This window comes from Macrobrachium rosenbergii, chromosome 51 (assembly GCF_040412425.1).
Source record: "Macrobrachium rosenbergii isolate ZJJX-2024 chromosome 51, ASM4041242v1, whole genome shotgun sequence".
Classification (NCBI taxonomy): domain Eukaryota; kingdom Metazoa; phylum Arthropoda; class Malacostraca; order Decapoda; family Palaemonidae; genus Macrobrachium; species Macrobrachium rosenbergii.
This window is the reverse complement of record NC_089791.1, coordinates 40,973,392-40,993,479: the sequence shown is the minus strand read 5'-3', so window position 1 is coordinate 40,993,479 and position 20,088 is coordinate 40,973,392. Positions and strand designations below refer to the sequence as shown.

At 35.3% G+C, this 20,088-nt stretch overlaps 1 protein-coding gene across 1 annotated transcript in view; it reads right to left on the bottom strand.

The window, feature by feature from the left end:
- Window positions 1–8,011: 8,011 nt before the first annotated feature.
- The window catches only part of LOC136833033 (uncharacterized), a 337,881-nt gene continuing 325,804 nt past the window's right edge, over window positions 8,012–20,088 (bottom strand). The window contains exons 7-9 of the mRNA XM_067094680.1: window positions 17,639–17,950; window positions 12,363–12,381; window positions 8,012–8,151 (exon numbers count right to left, since the gene is read on the bottom strand). Coding sequence (XP_066950781.1) covers window positions 8,012–8,151; window positions 12,363–12,381; window positions 17,639–17,950 — 471 coding nt within the window. The remainder of the gene's footprint in view (window positions 8,152–12,362; window positions 12,382–17,638; window positions 17,951–20,088) is intronic.

Below are 20,088 nucleotides of genomic sequence, written 5' to 3'. Positions count from 1 at the left end.
ACCTTTTTACCTTTATCATTTTGGACACTGCTCTCAACAGCCACTTGAATGATGCTTTTACTCCTTTTCTAGAAACTGGCTATGACTGAAGCCTTATATTACTATACCTAGAGTTTGGTTATTGTGAACACGTATTGTATGCTATATAATGTTGAAAGTCAAACAAAACCACAATGTATACAGTATACATACATACATATATATATGTGTGTGTATACATACACACACACACACACATACACACACACACACACACACACATATATAGTGATATATATATATATATATATATATATATATATATATATAGAGTTCCCCAAACAATGGGGTAGCTCCTGAATTATAGACGAACCGATTTAGTTTCTCCCTTTGCATAAAAACTCACCATATAATAGCAGCTTCATACATACATACATACATACATACATGCATACATACATATATACTGTTCACACACACACACACACACACACACACTGAAAAGAAGTACACACGTATAATACGCGAGACTCGACATCCTTCCCTCACCTCCACTCGAAAAATAACCGTAAAAATATTCCGGGAGACGTTATAACGCAATTATACAGTCGTCCCGCAGGAAAATACAAAAAAGGACGATGTTCTACAGGACTGAATTCGGTTGGGGGAAAAAAAAAGTCTTAGCTGTCGTCGGTATGGGAGTCTTAAAAAGTAAACTCCCTCCTTCTCTTGTATACATTACCATAAAATTTCCTCCTACGGGTGTCTTACACACCGTTCCCCTCAGGAGGCTCCTCTCCATGCCGGTGCCTACACCATTAGGGCGTTCGGTTGGGGATAAGCACTTCCCTGCCTCGAACTAAAAGGATTTTATGCGAAGGATTATTACGGTACATCTCCTGGCCTCCTCTTATCTTGGAAGCATGCAAACTCATGTAAGGAGTAGAACTGTTAAACTTAAAATTAGTTGGTTTCTTCATTTCTGTTCATAAAGCAATATGGAAACAAGGTGCAGTGCGCCGAAGTGTCTTCGGCATAACAGAGTTTTCTGTACAGCCGCCGTAGCGTATGAGGTGACCAAGCGCCACCGAAAATAGGTCTATCTTTCGGTGGTCTCGATAATGCTGTATGAGCCGTGGCCCATGAAACTTTTAACCAAGGCCCGGTGGTGGCCATCTTATATCGCTGCCAGAACCACGATTATGGGTAACTTTTAACTTAATAAAATAAAAACTATTAGCTAGTTGTAATTTGGTATGTTTGATGATTGAGGGCGGGTGATCAACAAACAAATTTGCAGCCCTCTAGCCTCAGTAGTTTTTAAGATCTGAGGGCGGAGAGAAAAAGTGCGGACAGATAAAAGTGTGGACAGAATAAAGCGCGGACGGACAGACAAAGCCAGCAAAATAATTTTCTTTTAAAGAAAACAAAAAATTATGGTCATTCACTGATAGATTTGAAATTTAGTCAGTTATTAAGAATTATCAGAGAATCAATAATAACAAGCTTGATCGCACACGTTCATAATGATTCCAGTTCGTAGCTGTTTCACAATCACGCAAAACATACAATGTATGAGTTTAAAAATTTGGCACCATAAATATAAGCCAAAATACGTGGAAAACGTCAACAACAAAGTTAACGTTTATACTGAGAACTTTGTTTACAAGTGTCAATTGTCACAAAAAATATACACTGCATAAATTTATTTGAACACATCCACTATAAAACTCCTCTTCTTAACAACTTTAATAACGATTATAATTAAGAAATATTGCCTATAACTTGACCACAATTGTGCAAAACATATACAGGAGTGCAAGTGAAAATAAATGTTCATATACATGAATACACAACAGAGAATGTTTTTTTAAAAGGTCCCAATACAGTAAAAAAAAAAAAAGAAAGAAAGAAACTGGTTACAAACCCGCTCTTTCTCCTCCCCAACCACAATTTACCGAGACATTTGTGATGTTGGGTAGCAACATGAGTTAGTAGTCCCTTCATAGCGGCATAAAACTACCTCAATGATAATGAGCTACGTAATATGGAGGCCATAACTTCTCTTAAAGTAGTCTGATAAAGCAGCCGCCCACAATGGTCGAACGGAACGGAAGGCGGTGTCAGGAGAAACGCATGCCAAAGACTTCTCTCTCTCTCTCCTTTCCTTTTCCCTCCGAACGCAGAGACCAGGGCGAAAACATGACGAATTTTGCGGAAAAGGTTCGTCAGGCCTTAGAGCACAGAGAAACCGAGGTACGTTTTATAGTAGAGATATCAACCCCCTCCCCCCACCTTTCTCTCTCTCTCTCTCTCTCTCTCTCTCTCTCTCTCTCTCTCCTTACGAAATGCAGAGACCGGGACGAAAAAAAAAAAAAAAAGCACAACGTACTCAGCAGAGAGGGTTCATCAGGTCTTTCAACACAGGAAACATGAGACGCTTCAGAGTAAGGAGATTTCTGCATGCTTTCTCCAATATCTGTTTTTAATTTCACGGAAGAAAATAACAACGGAGAAAAGCCCTCGCTTTTCCACAACTCTGTAGCATGAAAATCTGAGAAAGCAAAACTGGGCATTAGCAGATTGCTGATAAAATTATCATGCAATGTTTCAGAACCAACTCAATAATTTGGTTATTGGTCAGTACATGTTTTATACATATCCTCTGAATGTTAGTCATCGTGAGTGCTGACTCTTCAGATGGGCTGATGACATTATTCCTATTCATACGCGTGATCAAAGCCTTTCTCAAGTCATCACTAAATGAACTGATGATCAATTTCTGTTATGATGGTTGATAGTATTTTGTCCACTAACTAGGAAAACATTGTTTGAAACTGATTGAAACAGTTTGCAAACTTTGTTTCCAAATAATGTTTCCTAGTGTAAGACAGGCCTTAAGGCATCATGGTACAAATTGATAAATATAAGAAAAGACAGAAATTGATAAGGAAAAGAAAAGACCAGATATTTAAAGAACAAAAGAACAACCTTTCAACGTCTCGTTTGAAATTTTGGTTACTCATCACTGCACATTGAACTGGCCATTTCTTCACCGGCATACTCATTCTTAAAGACCCATGTGAAACCACGATCATTTTCTACGTAACCTTTATCTTATTACGAATGTGATTCTTCTGATGACGACACAGTTACCTACTGTAAGCACCATCACGCTCCTGAAATCTATAAGCATGGCGGCTACTTAAGGAAGTCAAAACAGGCTACTATTTGACGTAGCAGTGATCCACCTTGTTAAGCGCTCGGTTAATCAGCAATCTGTCATTGATATGCCATTCAGTAAAGTAACATGACGTCAAGTAACTTTTATTCGCCATTACATTCAACAAACTCTGTTCGCTGACTGACTTCTAATCAACAAAGATGTTCATTCCTGAAAATACTTTCACCTGGCTATCCCATCGCTAAAGGTCAAAGAAAAATATAATAATTACACTATTTTTTCCTTTTATGGGTTGCACAAAGAGGTTAGAAGATAATATTCAATCACTGCATCGCGAATGAGTCTTGCGTTTCCATATATCTTTATATGTATCTGTACAATAAGGACACTAACAAACTTCACTGAAGTGTTTGAAGATTTTCTTTGGATGAACGCTTCATTACTACACAGATCTGTGTCTATTTTCACTTGCCTTAAGTTTGAAACTTATAAGAAAGACTTTTTGTATAAAAGTAAATGACTTATATTATATACTAATTCAAATTAAGAACTGAATTCTGTATCCAGTTCTAAAGTCGAGGATTACGAGCCCTGATTCCTTTATATATTACACAGTGTGAGAATGAAGAACAAGCTTTTCATGAAAGAAATAAATAAAAAATGAACGATTCATTTAAAAGGGGTTATGAAATACTTGACTGAATATTTTAAATAAAAAAAAACAACTCTTTAGACTTCACCTTTTCTTGAAGAATCCTTTGAATATTCATCTTTTCATTACCAAACGTGTATGAGAAAAATACCTTTTCATCTCAAAAATGCGTCAGAGAACTAACTTATCACAAAGAAAAAGGCTATCAAGAATTAATTTATCACCAAATAAAGTTTATATAGTATTAACTTCTTTAAAAACATCAGATAAGTTAACTTTTAGTTTTCTGAAAAGAAAACTATTGTGCCGGCTTTGTCTGTCCGTCCGCACTTTTCCTGTCCGCCCTCAGCTCCTAAAAACTACCGAGGCTAGAGGGCTGCAAATTGGTATGTTGATCATCCACCCTCCAATCATTATACATACTAAATTGCAGCCGTTTAGTCCCATTAGTTTTTAATTTATTTAAGGTTAAAGTTAGCCATAATCGTGCGTCTGGCAACAATATAGGCCATGGCACCACTGGGCTGTGGTTAAAGTTTCATGGGTCGCGGCTCATACAGCATTATACCGAGACCACCGAAAGACAGATCTATTTTCGGTATTTCATTATATGATGAACAGGAACCTTATAGACGCCGATAAAATTTTATAGCATTTTACTTGTTTATTATAAAAGACTGTGGAAGATTAAATGTCTGTCTCAAAGAAGTCATAAAGAAGTAATAAACCCATTAAGGTACTACTGAAAACAACGTCTTTAAGAATTAACTTTCTAATTACAAAATGATGAAACAGGCTTTATTAACATCCTAAACATCCTACGAAAACTTAACTTTTCATAAAAAAGGGGCTAAGAAGAATTACCTTCCCATAGAAAAAAGGTTATGGACTTTTATAAGTAAACCAGGAAGACTCCCACTAACTTAGCTAGCTAAATGCCCGTAAAAGATCCTTAATGCTTAGCTCTACGGTGCATACGCCATCATTACTCTATTTTAAGAGAGGCCCATAAAAGCCTATCTTCTACGGAAAAACACCGATTATCCCTACTAACTCCCAAGTGGAAATATTCTTCACGACGTTGGTTTTACCGTAGACTATAAGAGTACCTACTTAACTCCTTCCCCTGAAGATGTTCTGCAAACATGTGGTAAGTTATAGCTTACTTACAGTATTTTGTGGAGCCATCCGCCGACAGATTGATTATAAAGGCATATGTTAAAGTTTTCAATTTCTTTACCAAATGAAAAAAGTCACAAGGAAAAAGTTAATTCATGCTGAAATAAGTAAAAGTGAAATATAAAGTTTTCATACTTCCTCTAGTTTCATTTCCATAAGTTAATTTCCGAAGAGAGAGAGAGAGAGAGAGAGAGAGAGAGAGAGAGAGAGAGAGAGAGAGAGAGAGAGAGAGAGAGAGAGGCTGTAGTCACATACACACTAATGAAATGTGTGAAACTGTTTCATCGGCTTTCCTCAAGTTTCTTGGGTTGCCTTTAAAAATTATTCTTGAAAACACCCTTTTCATAAAATTTTTATCAAAAACAGCCAAGCAGAACTGTGCTTTCACACACACAATGGGGTTGTTCAATCTATTCTAGTTGGTGAAAATGACTCGAGCTGAATTTTTGGGCAACAACTGACAGTTCCGAACACTGACAACCAATCAATTCGACTGCCAAAACGCATATGACGTCAATGCGATTCCGATGACGTCATGAAAACTTGGAATGTGACTGGAGATGGCAGCTTGAAAAAAAAGTATGAATCCCTACGCACCACTGAACTGAACAATATTATTACTACTACACTCAGCAAGTAAAACGATAGAAATTAATTAGTAACTTGCAAAAATAAAAGCATGAAGGAAATAATAGTGAAAGGAGTAGAATATGTCCTAAGGTATTTCTCCAGGTCTTATGTTAATGAATGAGTAACTACAGTAGTCAGTGATAAAGGTTTCAAATTATAGTCATCACCAATTCAAGGTTCAAACAATCCATCTGAATCAAATTCCTTATAACAGTCATTGAAAAAGATTCTAGAAAGAATTTACATTAATGATGGGCTCTCAATGGATTCCATAGACTGAGAACAGCTATATGCACACAAAAATGTTTCAATACGACTCAGCACACACACACACATATATGTGTATGTGTACATTATATAAATATGTATATGTATATATATATATATATATCATATGTATAAGTATATATATATATATATATGTGTATATATATATATATATATATATATATATATATATATATATATATATATATATATATATATATATATATATATATATATATATATGATTATTATCACTTTTGTACGTGATTCGTTTATCACACATTACCACAGGTGAAAAATAAGAAAGAGGGTGTAGGTCTGACCGGTTTCGACTTTATTTCAAGCCATTGACGAAGGACTGATACAGAGTGTGAGAAGTCACAAATATATATACTACAAGAACAGTACTGACGAACATACACAACCGTTGAGGCTCCATATCCCCACTCAGGCCGGTGTCGAGGTAGAGTGGCCTTTAAAACTCATTTGGCTAAAAATCACAATAGACTCTCAGGGGACATTGCTGATAAACAGACCATACCCCACCTCAGATCCACACCTGACAGGTGTCATGGAGGCAGGTTTGGAAACTCATTAACATTACTACCCTCGTACTGTGTTTACAAATATGATAATCCTATTTTTCATATATCTCTACTGCCTACCTTAAAAAGTTTAAACAATTTACAAATTTCTTTTTTGATATTAAAGGATCAAGTTTATACATCCCTTGACTGATATTCATATTATGGTTGTAACTTTCTTTTATGAAGCTAGATTCAATGATGTTCCTTTCCAGTGCATTATTAGAATATACAATCCTTTTTGCCCCTTCCCAGTTGATAGCATGATTGTTCTCACTAACATGTACAAATATACCACTGTTCCCTTGTGCATATCTCACACATTTCTTATGTTGTTCAATTCTTTTTTCCAGTGCTTTCCCGGTTTGGCCAATATAAAAGTTGTCACAAGACTTACACGGAATTTTATATACACACCCTTTAATATTGTCTGGGGAGTTCTTGATAAGTACATTTTTCATTGTTGTATTGTTCTTAAATGCGACATTAACACCAAAATTCTTAAGAAGATATCCCTCATCTTCTTAAGAATTTTGGTGTTAATGTCGCATTTAAGAACAATACAACAATGAAAAATGTACTTATCAAGAACTCCCCAGACAATATTAAAGGGTGTGTATATAAAATTCCGTGTAAGTCTTGTGACAACTTTTATATTGGCCAAACCGGGAAAGCACTGGAAAAAAGAATTGAACAACATAAGAAATGTGTGAGATATGCACAAGGGAACAGTGGTATATTTGTACATGTTAGTGAGAACAATCATGCTATCAACTGGGAAGGGGCAAAAAGGATTGTATATTCTAATAATGCACTGGAAAGGAACATCATTGAATCTAGCTTCATAAAAGAAAGTTACAACCATAATATGAATATCAGTCAAGGGATGTATAAACTTGATCCTTTAATATCAAAAGAAATTTGTAAATTGTTTAAACTTTAAGGTAGGCAGTAGAGATATATGAAAATAGGATTATCATATTTGTAAACACAGTACGAGGGTAGTAATGTTAATGAGTTTCCAACCTGCCTCCATGACACCTGTCAGGTGGATCTGAGGTGGGGTATGGTCTGTTTATCAGCAATGTCCCCTGAGAGTCTATTGTGATTTTTAGCCAAATGAGTTTTAAAGGCCATTCCTACCTCGACACCGGCCTGAGTGGGGATATGGAGCCTCTAACGGTTGTGTATGTTCGTCAGTACTGTTCTTGTAGTATATATATTTGTGACTTCTCACACTGTATCAGTCCTTCGTCAATGGCTTGGAAATAAAGTCGAAACCGGTCAGGACCTACACCCCGTTTCTTATTTTTCACCTGTGGTAATGTGTGATATATATATATATATATATATATATATATATATATATATATATATATATATATATATATATATGTGTGTGTGTGTGTGTGTGTGTGTGTGTGTGTGTGTGTGTGTGTGTGTGTGTGTGCAAATCTGCATGTATAATGTAAAATTACATAAAGGACTCCAAAATAAAAAAATAAAAATTAGGGACTCGTCATAATCATGTCCTAGCTAACTACAAGCCCACATATCACCATGTGGCAGACCGCTTAACGGTAGGTTACCAGGCCATGATAATGAAACCTTCAGCCGCGATAGCTCCGGCTGCGGTGGAGGACCGTCAACCTGTTTTAAACCAATTTCAATTGATCCTGAAAAGCAATTTACAACAGATTACTTTCATATACCACCAGGCTTTACACTGCACTGGCGTACGAAAGAACCCAGTTCTCAATTATATCTTTGCTACGTTAATCACTATAATTCCTATAATCTGTTATGTGCTGTACAGGCCTACAGGATAATCCTCAACGGACAATAATGAACTAACCCTAACCTACCAGAGTATGTACCAGCAATGTTAGGGCTATTTCTGCCTAGCTAATCTCACTCATAAGAAGTAGGCTTCCTAGATGAAGAGTATTGTTTAATCATCTTAAAAAATTAAAGACAAATGAATTTGCCTTTACACTACATCGTATGTTATAATTACCTAAGGGTCATCTCAGCCTTAAGAAGGAACTCAGAATCCAGGGAACCAGAGAGAGTGCAAGATAGATAGAGGTGAGTGACGCAATGTTAGGGCTATTCCTAGCTAGCTAATCTCACCCATAAGATATTATACGGTGAAGTAGGCTCCTTAGATGAAAGAGCATTGTTTAATCATCTTAACATCTCAAATACAAAATGAGTGCGCCTTTAAACCACAATGTATTTTATAATTATCTGAGGGTCATCTCAGCCTTAAGAAGGAACTCAGAATTCAGGGAATTAGAGAGAGTGCAAGAGAGAGGTGAGTGGCGCTGTGTGAGCAATTGGGCTAGACCCGAATTGCTTTGGAAGTCTTCTACATATGGGGTTCATCCACTATCCCGCAGTTTAAGTCTGAATGTGGCAGTGACCACTGTCTTCTTGAAATCCGTTCATGTTACGCGAACTAGCTTAACAGTGAAAAAAATGGTAGTTTATACATACCAGAACCCATAAAACACAAATATATATATATATATATATATATATATATATATATATATATATATATATATATATATATACATATATATATGTATATATGTGTGTCAACGCATATATGTATGTATTACAAAGGGTAAACTGTCCAAGAAGAAATTATATCTACCCTATTAATATATTCAAAGAAGGATTTTTTTTTACTTGGTTATCTGGTCCTACAAAAAAAATAAAAAACTCTTAAATTTTACTACAAAGGAACTTTCACTAAATACATAACGCTTACCAAATTGATTACCTGCATGCTATTCCCAAAGACGCATATAGTTTCAGTCCAAGATAACAAAATTTACATCGCCGGAACATAAAATATGAATACTTTAAGGAAAATTATCAGTAAAATAAATGAAGAATATTCTCTATAAACACACTATTTCTCTTTACAACAATATTCAGAATGATTTCATGATTCGAAAAAAGTTACGCAATACAGTTAAAATTTTGCCTGACTATAACGGAGGAATAATACGTGCACGATGCAGGTACTGTAATCTTCTTTAGCGTCGCGTGTTTAAAGCAAATATATGGCAACAAAACTACAACGTAAGAACATAAATAACTCAAAAGCCAAACATGATAACAAGAAGTCCACAGCCAACAGCTAATACAAGCGGCCAAATGGTAACGAAACGAAGAAAAAATAACAAATAAATGGGATGATAAGGAAGTGAACAGCCATTGCATTATGACAAAAAGCAACCAAAAAAAATTTCTTCACAAAAAAGTCCAAAAGCAACGTAAAAAAGAAGTTAAAGGCCAATGAATGATAACAACAGAAGCCAGAGGTCCATAAATATTAAATAGAGCTAAAAAAAAAGAAAAAATTCTTCACAGAAAAAAAGCCCAAAACCAATGGAAAAAAAAAAGTCAAATTCCAATGAATGATAACAACAGAAGCCAAAGGCCCATAAATAACAAAGAGCCAAAGAAAAAAACAAATAAATGAGATGAAAAAGAAGCAAACGGCCAATTAAACAAGACTGTTTACAAACAGGTCCAAAAGTCAAAGAGATAACAAAAGGATAACAAAGAATGACAACAAAAAATAAGTGAAAGGAAAATATTCGTCAAAAACTAATGAAAGAAGCACAGAGAGAGAGAGAGAGAGAGAGAGAGAGAGAGAGAGAGAGAGAGAGAGAGAGGATTTAGGCCATAGGCCAAGCACTGGAACCTCTGAGGTCATTCAGCGATGAAAAAGAAATTGACAGTAAAAAGGTTTGACAGATGTAACAGGAGGAAAACCTCGCAGTTGCACTATGAATCAATTGTTAGGAGAGGGTGGAACGGAAGATGAAAGAAAGAATATGAACAAAGGTACAATAAAAAGGAATGAGAGGGGTTGCAGCTAGGGGCCGAAGGGTAGCTGCAAAGAACCTTAAGTAATGCCTGCAGTGCACCTTAAGTAATGCCTACAGTGGATTCGACAGCAGTCCACCTCATTACACTGGTATTCTCTCTCTGCTTCCTTTCTCTGGAGTCTCATGAAATTCCTCATTTCAATTCTTCTTCTTCTTCTTCTTCTTCGTTTAACGTGCTTTTATACCCATTTTTATATGGGGTGCACATCGGCCAATTGCTTTCCTGAGCTTAAAAGTCCATCCCTCCTTGTTCCTTGATCACCTTGTCGGCAATTTTGTAATATTTAAAGGTGAAGTTGTTATCCGTAATTATATTTTGCGACCTGGAAAACTCAATCTTTACATATTTCTCTTGAGGAATAATCTTTTCTGCCTTCGGAATATCTATCCCTTAACACGGGACAAATTTGCAATCATCTCACAACAAATACTGCGTCTGGAAATCATATCAGGGCCAAAACGATATTAGATATAATAAACAAGTACCGTAATGAGAAGTAACATTAAAGTAAAGCTTCTGATCACATCGTAAGGAAATTATTCGTTTCATTCGCTTAAATAAAAAAAAATAAAACTCAGGAACTTTCACTGACAGATTGATGATTTCTAAAATCGAGCGTCATAAAAACTATAGCCATCAAAACCTGAAGTAATGATTTTACTTTATGGTAAATATTTTCACCTCCCAAACAGATGGCCGAAGATTTAAACGAGAATAAAAAAAAGAAAAAAAAATTTTTTTCAAGACGTGAGGTCTGACAACAGAAACCCATTGAAAGAAAGATTTTACGATGATCATTTACTAATTCTTTTTATTTACTTTCAGTATAAAAACTCACTTGTAAGAAATAACGGGGTAAGTTTATTTAATCAAATACCCTGTTATTTTTAAAAGTTTAGCTTTCATTATAAAAATATCTGTAATTCAGGTTTTATCTTCTACATAAATATTTCAGGATAGTTTCAGCTGAACGTACGAAAGCCAATATTTCAAATTCCTGCATTTGACATAAAGTATCCAAACACACAAGCTGAATGTATGTATGAGAGAGAGAGAGAGAGAGAGAGAGAGAGAGAGAGAGAGAGAGAGAGAGAGAGAGAGAGAGGACCCGCAATCCGTAATCATCCTTCTCTGATATGGAGGGTTTACATTTCCGATAAATTCCATAAACTATTTTTATATTGACGGCACGGAAATAGATTAAGGGACAAAGCGTACCGATCGGACCTCGATCCAAGGTGTAAATGAAATATGGCACATACATTTTTTCGTGAGAGAGAGAGAGAGAGAGAGAGAGAGAGAGAGAGAGAGAGAGAGAGAGAGAGAGAGAGAGAGAGAGGTCACACTGGCGATTTCGAAAATAACAGTAATCTTTTTATCTTTTTAATTACGGTGCTTCCATACTTTAGAAGGGTTTTTCATACTTTGTTGTAAGATATGACGTCGATATTCAATACTACAATTACATTAAAAAACTTACTTCATCTTTTACGATGGTTTCTCCAATCTTCCATAAAATATGACGCCGCCACTTAATAGGAAACGACGTCAATCTGTGATAAAAATCGCAATATCCTTCGTTGTATCAACATCCTTAGCAAGTTCCGGGCTTGCCTTTCCCGAGCTCAAAACGCAGGATAGGCAAGTCTGCCTCCGGCACAGCCACTTGTTATCAGAAAAGGACATCCTGGTATAAAATATTCGGATTCAATTTCCTTTTGGGATTGGTATAGGTGATTTTTCCTCGCTATTTACCAAGCAATGAAATTAAAAATATCATATGAAATTAAAAATATCATAATGCTGGCGCCGACGGTACAGGCATTAACTTAAAAAATATATTTTAGGGGCGAAATAATAAAAAAATAAAATAAATCTGTCACAACCTCTTTAAGGTCATACGCGGTGGACAAAAGCGGCTAACTGCATGTACTCTATAAACAATTTACTTTAATTTCTCCCCTTTGAGGTTTACCTTTGAGAGCGGGTGAACACTGAAAGGAATAAAAAAAAATAAAACAACAGTTGTAAAGAAAGGAAACGAATGGAAAATGGGCCCATACTTTCAGCTAACCCCGGAAAACAAAGCTACGTAAATATCAAACTTTAAAATATTCGGAAATAGGACCAAGTCCTTTTTCACGGGTAAAAATACATTCACGTCGTTTTCGTTCAGCATGAAACCGTGAAGATGCAAGGCCAGTTTAATCTAATGAAAACAAAAAAACGAAAGTTGCTCTGATTTTAACGTCTGTCTAGCAACAATACCTATTACATGAAAATGCATTCAAGCAAAACGCCTAGATATGAGGACCGGCTATTACCTTACGCAAACGGCTTGCAAGCGGACGCCATCACGAAACAAAAATGATAATAACAAAAGGAAAATGAAAAACGCACATAACAAAAGGGGGGAGAAAACGTGAATGAACAGCAGGGAAAGATTAAAAGAATTTGAATCTGTGTAGCATCGCGAAAATTAAATGTCGCGGAAAAATGACATACAAAGAGAACTCTAGAGGGAAATTCAATTCATTCACGCTGAGATAAATACAAAACGGACAAAACAACCCACAACAAAAAATATATAATAACAGAAGAAAACAAAATTTTTTTACATATGTGAGAATAAAAAGATAAGATGACAGATTTTTCACTTGCTGGTTAATGAGATATAACAAAACACACCCACACACACAATATATATATATATATATATATATATATATATATATATATATATATATATATATATATATATATATATATATATATATATATATATATATATATATATATATATATATATATATATATATATATATATATATATATATATATATATATATATATATATATATATATATATATATGAGTATATATATATATATATATATATATATATATATATATATATATATATATATATATATATATATATATATATAATATATATAGTATTCGCGTCTGTGTATGTGTATGCAAATACGTACCTGGAAGAGAGAGAGGAGAGAGAGACTTGAAGAAAATTGATTAGACAACCATGACAACTTAATGCTACATTTTTCCTCTCGTGCGGAATTCCAGCCTAAAACTATTTAGCTGATAAATAACTGGACCTTGGAGAAATGAAGAAGCAATTGAATTATCTATTTATTCATACACGCTTTGGGCAGTTTTCTTAAACGTATGAATAGTATTAGAAACATTGCAAGTCTGTAATTTGTCGAAGGTTGAGTCTCGAAAAAAATGGGTTGGGCGGCGTTTTAATCTCATAAAATAATGCGGCATAAGTAAGAGATAGTCTGAATATATCTAATGAGGCCCCTTGAGGAGCTCTGAATTGAAAAGGACTTGATTAGGGAAAATTTAAGTTTAAAAAAAAAAAATAAAGACGGAGAAGAAACAGAGTTCGTTAGTAGCATAATTCAAAATGTGTTTATTACAAGTATGAATTCAAAGGAGCCTCTTAGGAGTATGTTTTATTAAAATGAGTATGGCAGAAGCGAGATTTAAAAAGAGTCTTCTTTAAAATAAGTTTATGAGGGGTATGATGCAAAATGAGTTAGTTTCAATTAAGTTTTAAAATACGACTGCTAGAAGATTAGTTTGTTAGGCGTACGATAAAAATGAGTTTCTTTGGGAGTGCGACTTAGGACCGGAAATTGAAAATGAAAGGAAATTTCAGCCTGACAGAAAGTGTTCGGTACGTAACCCTAAATGTTGTGAATTCGGGGCAGTTTAATAAAGGAGTTTTATAAAACGGAAATGAGAAGTCAGTGACTGTGGCATTTTCCGGTATTTATCCCCAGTCGGTGATGAATCTTCACCAAAAATCCTTCCAAACGAAATCTAAAACATTCGACGATTATCATTACCGCTCTCATCACGCTAGCGAACGGAAAACTAACTGAAATTGGACAAAGACAACTCGAAAATTTGGAATGGGAATTTCGGCTTTACATTCTCATTCCGGATTTAAGGCTGTAGGTGGAAAGTATAACCAGTGAGGCTATTTCCTATTTCCATGGCATGGGGATCTTTCTCACAATTGTTCTTTAAAAGCAGCTATAATTTCCAACTCGTTCATAATGTATTCCACTCCGGCATTCTACGTTCATACCACACATCAATATTTGAAGTTCGTGTCGGAATCCGGAATGTAAAACATTTTTATACTAAAAAAAAAAAAAAGAGCCCCTCCTAAGTCGAAGGGACATAAAATCCTTATAGCCCAGGATAAATGTAGGTCCTAAGAAAAAAATTCATTCACGTCTATCGCATAAACCACGGAGGTTGAAGAGAAAAGTTCTGCGTTCGGGCGGCAGTGTTGACTTCGTATTAGGGCAGGGCTGGTTAATGGGGGTATTTTTACGTCAGCCAGTAAACTCCTCGACATTCCAAAGACGATGGGCTTAGGTGCGCGTACTCACTCACACACTGACCTCAGTCCTTAGTTGTTGTTTGTGTACTAGTGTCGTATACCTGTTCTATCAAAAAAGAAGGCAATATTCAAGTCATTTTGTATTTCTACTATTTTAGTATTCACAGTTTTATTGTACTGTTTTCAGTTTCATTTGACTTTTTTTCGATTTCATTTTACTTTTTTCGATTTCATTTTACTTTTTTTAATTTCGTTTTACTTTTTTCTATTTCATTTGACTTTTTTTCATTTTCATTTTACTTTTTTTTATTTCATTTGACTTTTTCAACTTCATTTTGCTATTTTCAATTTCATTTCACTTTTTTCAATTTCATTTTACTATTTTCAATTTCATCTTATTTTTTTCAATTTCATTTTACTTTTTTCGATTTCATTTTACTATTTCCTATTTCATTTTACTATTTTCAATTTCATTTTACTATTTCATTTTCAATTTCATTTTACTGTTTTCGACTTCATTTTACTTTTTTTCGATTTCATTTTACTATTTTCAATTTCGTTTTACTGTTTTCAATTTCGCATTGCTATTTTCAGTTTCATTATAGTTAAACGTCGGCTATCAGTGCTGTACACACAATTAAAATAAATATATGGATACATATCACGTTACTTACAACAATTCCCTCTATTAACAACACAGCGCATACTGAGCGTATCGAGCATGTAGGTGACACAAGGCTATTTAAATTTAAAGGAATATGTCCTGTTAATTACCAAATTCGGAAGTACCCACCTAAATGTGATGTATGAGACTTGCCTCGGCAATAAAACCTAGAGTACATGCATTGCCATTCATGGCATGCAACAGCTAGCATCCGCGTGAATTTTATAGTAACTTTTAATTAATGATGAATTGTCACTAAATAATTTGATGTTTGCAACAAACGAAGTTTGAACGCTACACCAATCAACAAAAGCCTGCTATCTACTATAAATATTTTTGTAGTTTTCATAATTTGTAATTAATGTAACCTTTGTTTCATGGAGAAAAAATTTTATGTGTCCATTCCCCCAATTATCTTTTTATTCTACAAAGTTATTCTCTTGCAATTTTCACAATTTCCAAATGAAAAACATCGTGCAAATATACGTTTCTTTATTAGGTACAATGATGGTTTAAGTAAGTTACCACTAATACACCTCCTCTTATTTAGTTCTTAGAACTGATTGAATTTTTTGGACACAGTTTAATAAACGGAAAATGCGGGAGTTTTTCAAACTAGTTTTATTTCACTTATTCCTCTTTTCTTTCAGTTTTTCAACAAACGACTTATCTTGGTTAGACTTCAGCCAGTAAAAAAAAATTCTATTTTATTTCTTTCAAGTATTTTCTTTATCTGTATTAATTCCTCCAGTAACTTTTATTTCATTATTTTGTTTTACTGTAATTTCTGTGCAGAACTTACTAGCCTGTTTAGTTTTGGTGTAAATAAAATTAATTACAATGGAAAGAAATAGACCTGAATCTTACAAGTGGAGAGAGAGAGAGAGAGAGAGAGAGAGAGAGAGAGAGAGAGAGAGAGAGAGAGAGAGAGAGAGAGAGAGAGAGAGAGAGAGAGCGATTAGGGTATTGAATTTGGAGCAGGATGTAAGGGGGTTTGAAGAATAGAAGGGAGAATATGCCTGTTTAAGAGAGAGAGAGAGAGAGAGAGAAATTACGGACCTGAATTTGCAGCAGAACGTAAGGGGATTTGACGAACAGAGAGGAGAAAAAGCCTGTTTATGAGAGAGAGAGAGAGAGAGAGAGAGAGAGAGAGAGAGAGAGAGAGAGAGAGAGAAATTAGGGACGACCTGAATTTGCAGCAGAACGTAAGGGGGTTTGACGCATAGAGAGGATAAAATACCTGTTTATAGAGAGAGAGAGAGAGAGAGAGAGAGAGAGAGAGAGAGAGAGAGAGAGAGAGAGAGAGAGAGAGAGTCCCTAAAATAAACCATGAGAATGAAAAAATGCAACCTGAATGTTTTTTTATAGGTGAAATATATACGAGTATATATAAAAAACAAGAAACTTTTCAGTTTTCGTACGAGAAATAAGCCGGTTCCTCGCCGACGCAACTCGGGAGGAAAATTATCTTTTTCTTTCCTGTGCCACTGAGGGAAAATATTATGAAACATTCACCAAGTAATTTATGACAAGAGACGGGCTTAATAGCTGCAAGGAAAGTTGATGATGCAGTTGTGTTTCTCGCCTGCCTACCCCACATTCATCTCTCTCTCTCTCTCTCTCTCATAAAACAAAGGTTTTTCCTTCCATTTCTGAAAACCCCTTACATTCTGTTTCTGCATTCAGACCATAATCTCTCTCTCTCTCTTCTCTCTCTCTCTCTCTCTCTAAGCTCTCCCTCTTTCTTCATCTTTCTTCTCGATTTCAACCTCTAACATTCTGCTTCATATTCATGACCCTCTCTCTCTCTCTCACATAAATGGCATTTTCTCTCGAGTTCTTCAACCCTCTCCCCTTAACCTTTTCCTGCACATTTCAGGACCTTAACTCATGGCCAGAAATTTTTCTTCCTCAGATTTCTTCAACCTCCTAACATTCTGCTTCATATTCAGGAGTCAAATCTCTCTCTCTCTCTCTCTCTCTCTCTCTCTCTCTCTCTCTCTCTCTCTCTCTCCTCTTTGGAACAGCAACTGCCCCCACAATAAAAACTTCCCAACCCATTTCGTTATCTTTTTGTACTCTTTCCTCCTCATTTCGAACCCTAACGTCATTTTCGTCAATTAGATCTTGTCCTCAAGACGATTCCCCGACAATGGGATATCTGGGTAAGATGCAGAATGATTCCCAGAGGGAACCATCTCACCGACAGCAGCATCATCATCATCATCATTCTATCTCGAGAATCAGCATCAGAATCATCTTGAGAATCAGCATTGTCCTTATCTCGAGAATCATCATCAGAATCATTTCGAGAACCAGCATCAGAATCATCTCGAGAATCAGGATAAGAATCATCTCGGCAATCATCATCAGAATCACTTCGAGAATCGGCATCAGAATCACCTCGAGAATCACCATCATCCTCATCTGGAGAGTCAACATCAGAATCATCTCGGGAATCATCATCATCATACTCATCAGCCGACGAGAGATGCAGATGAGATTGAAGAATAAACTTTTTAGGAGAATTAGATAGAAATAATAAGCAAATGATTTTTAAGAATCAATAAGAGAGAGAAACATCTTGATGAGAGAATGAAATAACTCATTAGGTAAATGCAAAAACCCACTAAGTACATGGACAAAATTCACGCAAAGAATGAAAAACTGACTTGGAAAATAAAAAAAAAACGACTAGGATGAGGAAAATACTAACTTAGGGTGTGAAAAGGCAACTCAGTATCAGAATTTAAAAATTCTAAATTTGAGTGTGAAAAGGCAAAGGCAACTCAGTATTATATTGAAAAATCCTATTTTACTGTGTGAAAAGGCAACTCAGTATTAAACTGAAAAATTGTACCTTGGAGTGCGAAAATGCCACTCACTAAGAGTATGAAAAATTCCAATTTGCAGTATGAAAAGGCACCTCACTAAAAGAATGAAAAATTCTAACTTGCATTATGAAAAGGCAACTCACAAAAGGAATGAATAATTCTATCTTGGGGTGCGAAAAGGCAACTCACTAAGAGTATGAAAAAGTCTAACTTGAAGTATGAAAAGGCAACTCACAAAAAGAATGAAAAATCTAACGTGTAGTATGAAAAGGCAACTCAGCGAAAGAAAGAAACATTCTAACTTGCAGTATGAAATGGCAACTCGCTAAAAGAATGAAAAATTCTAACTTTCAGTAAGAAAAGGCAACTCACTAAAAGAACGAAAAATTGACGGAGTACGTAAAAGCCAACTCACTAACATTATAAATCCACTGAGTTCGAAAAGGCAACTTAATGACAGAATGAAAAATTCACTAATAGAATGTAAAGAAAAAATAGTACAAAAAATATGAAACCAAGTGAATGAAAACTGGCTAACAGAAAAAAAAACTGACGAAGAAAACAGAAAGTCAACCCCCTGATATGGAAAAGACTAATTCATTTTAAAATGACTCGTTAAGAGAATATAAAATATAATATAATAGGAAGAAAGAACATAACCGAAAAGTCATTATGCCGAGTACGGAACACTTAAAAAGAACGAAACGATCACAATGACAGACAGAAAAAGATTAGAAAAATAAATAAACAAAAGCAACGGCTTAGTCGAAACCACATTCACGTTGACGACAAATGAAATCGCACAGCTAGTCCAGAATATAATTACACTGAAACCCAAGTAATTTCACTGATAATATCAAACCTGCATTGCACTCTTTGCGAGACGTTCGTACGTACACGGATATGCACACAAATTTCGTAGTGAATCCTAATACCTCGATGCAATTAAGCTCTCTGGAAATTGAATATAGATACTTTCATTACAAAAAATTATATCTTTCCTGTAATGAGAGAGAGAGAGAGAGAGAGAGAGAGAGAGAGAGAGAGAGAGAGAGAGAGAGAGAGAGAACTACCCTCCAGAAATGTGGAAAAAAAGAAAGCGGATAATGTCTAGAGGAATAAGGTTCAGTAGGAATAATGATAACAACATAACAAGAATATCAGATTTGCAGTATCAATACCTCCGCAAATAATTTTTGCCGAAAAAAATCAGGTTTCATTTAAAAGACAAAAATCGAAAAACTACCAAGAGTCAATTAGCAGGGACTGACGCTTCTATAATGGCGATACGACGTGCAAATGGAGTAGAGTTGACCGTTCATAAAGCAATGACTATTTTTCGTCCACTTCAGGATGCCGAATGAATAAACGTGCTGCTACAACGAAAACGGCAAAGGAAAAAAACGCGGCGGGGAAACACCATAAAACGCATGCTAATTCTCCCGACTCCCAAAAAATGCTTTTGACAGGGTACGCCGACGGTGAACTAATGGAAATTCTTAGAAACTTTCAGAGTAGATTAGAGTGACAGGAGTTTGATAAAAATTTGCGCCATGGCCAAATTACAAGTCTCCCAGCCGGGGAAAGAACCCGGGGAGGGGAGACTAATAAAAATTGTTTAGTCAGGGTTAATTTGGCGTACAGTGTCGTTTTATGCATTTAAGGATGATGTGGTAATTATCATATCTGGAGTAAGAAATTCGGCATGTAAATGAGTTTTAAAATGCGCAAAAACAATTGTTTGTAATAGTAGGGAGTTCCAAAGAAACACCAAAATGGTTAATAAGAAAGATAAGAAAGTGACATAATAACTTCACAT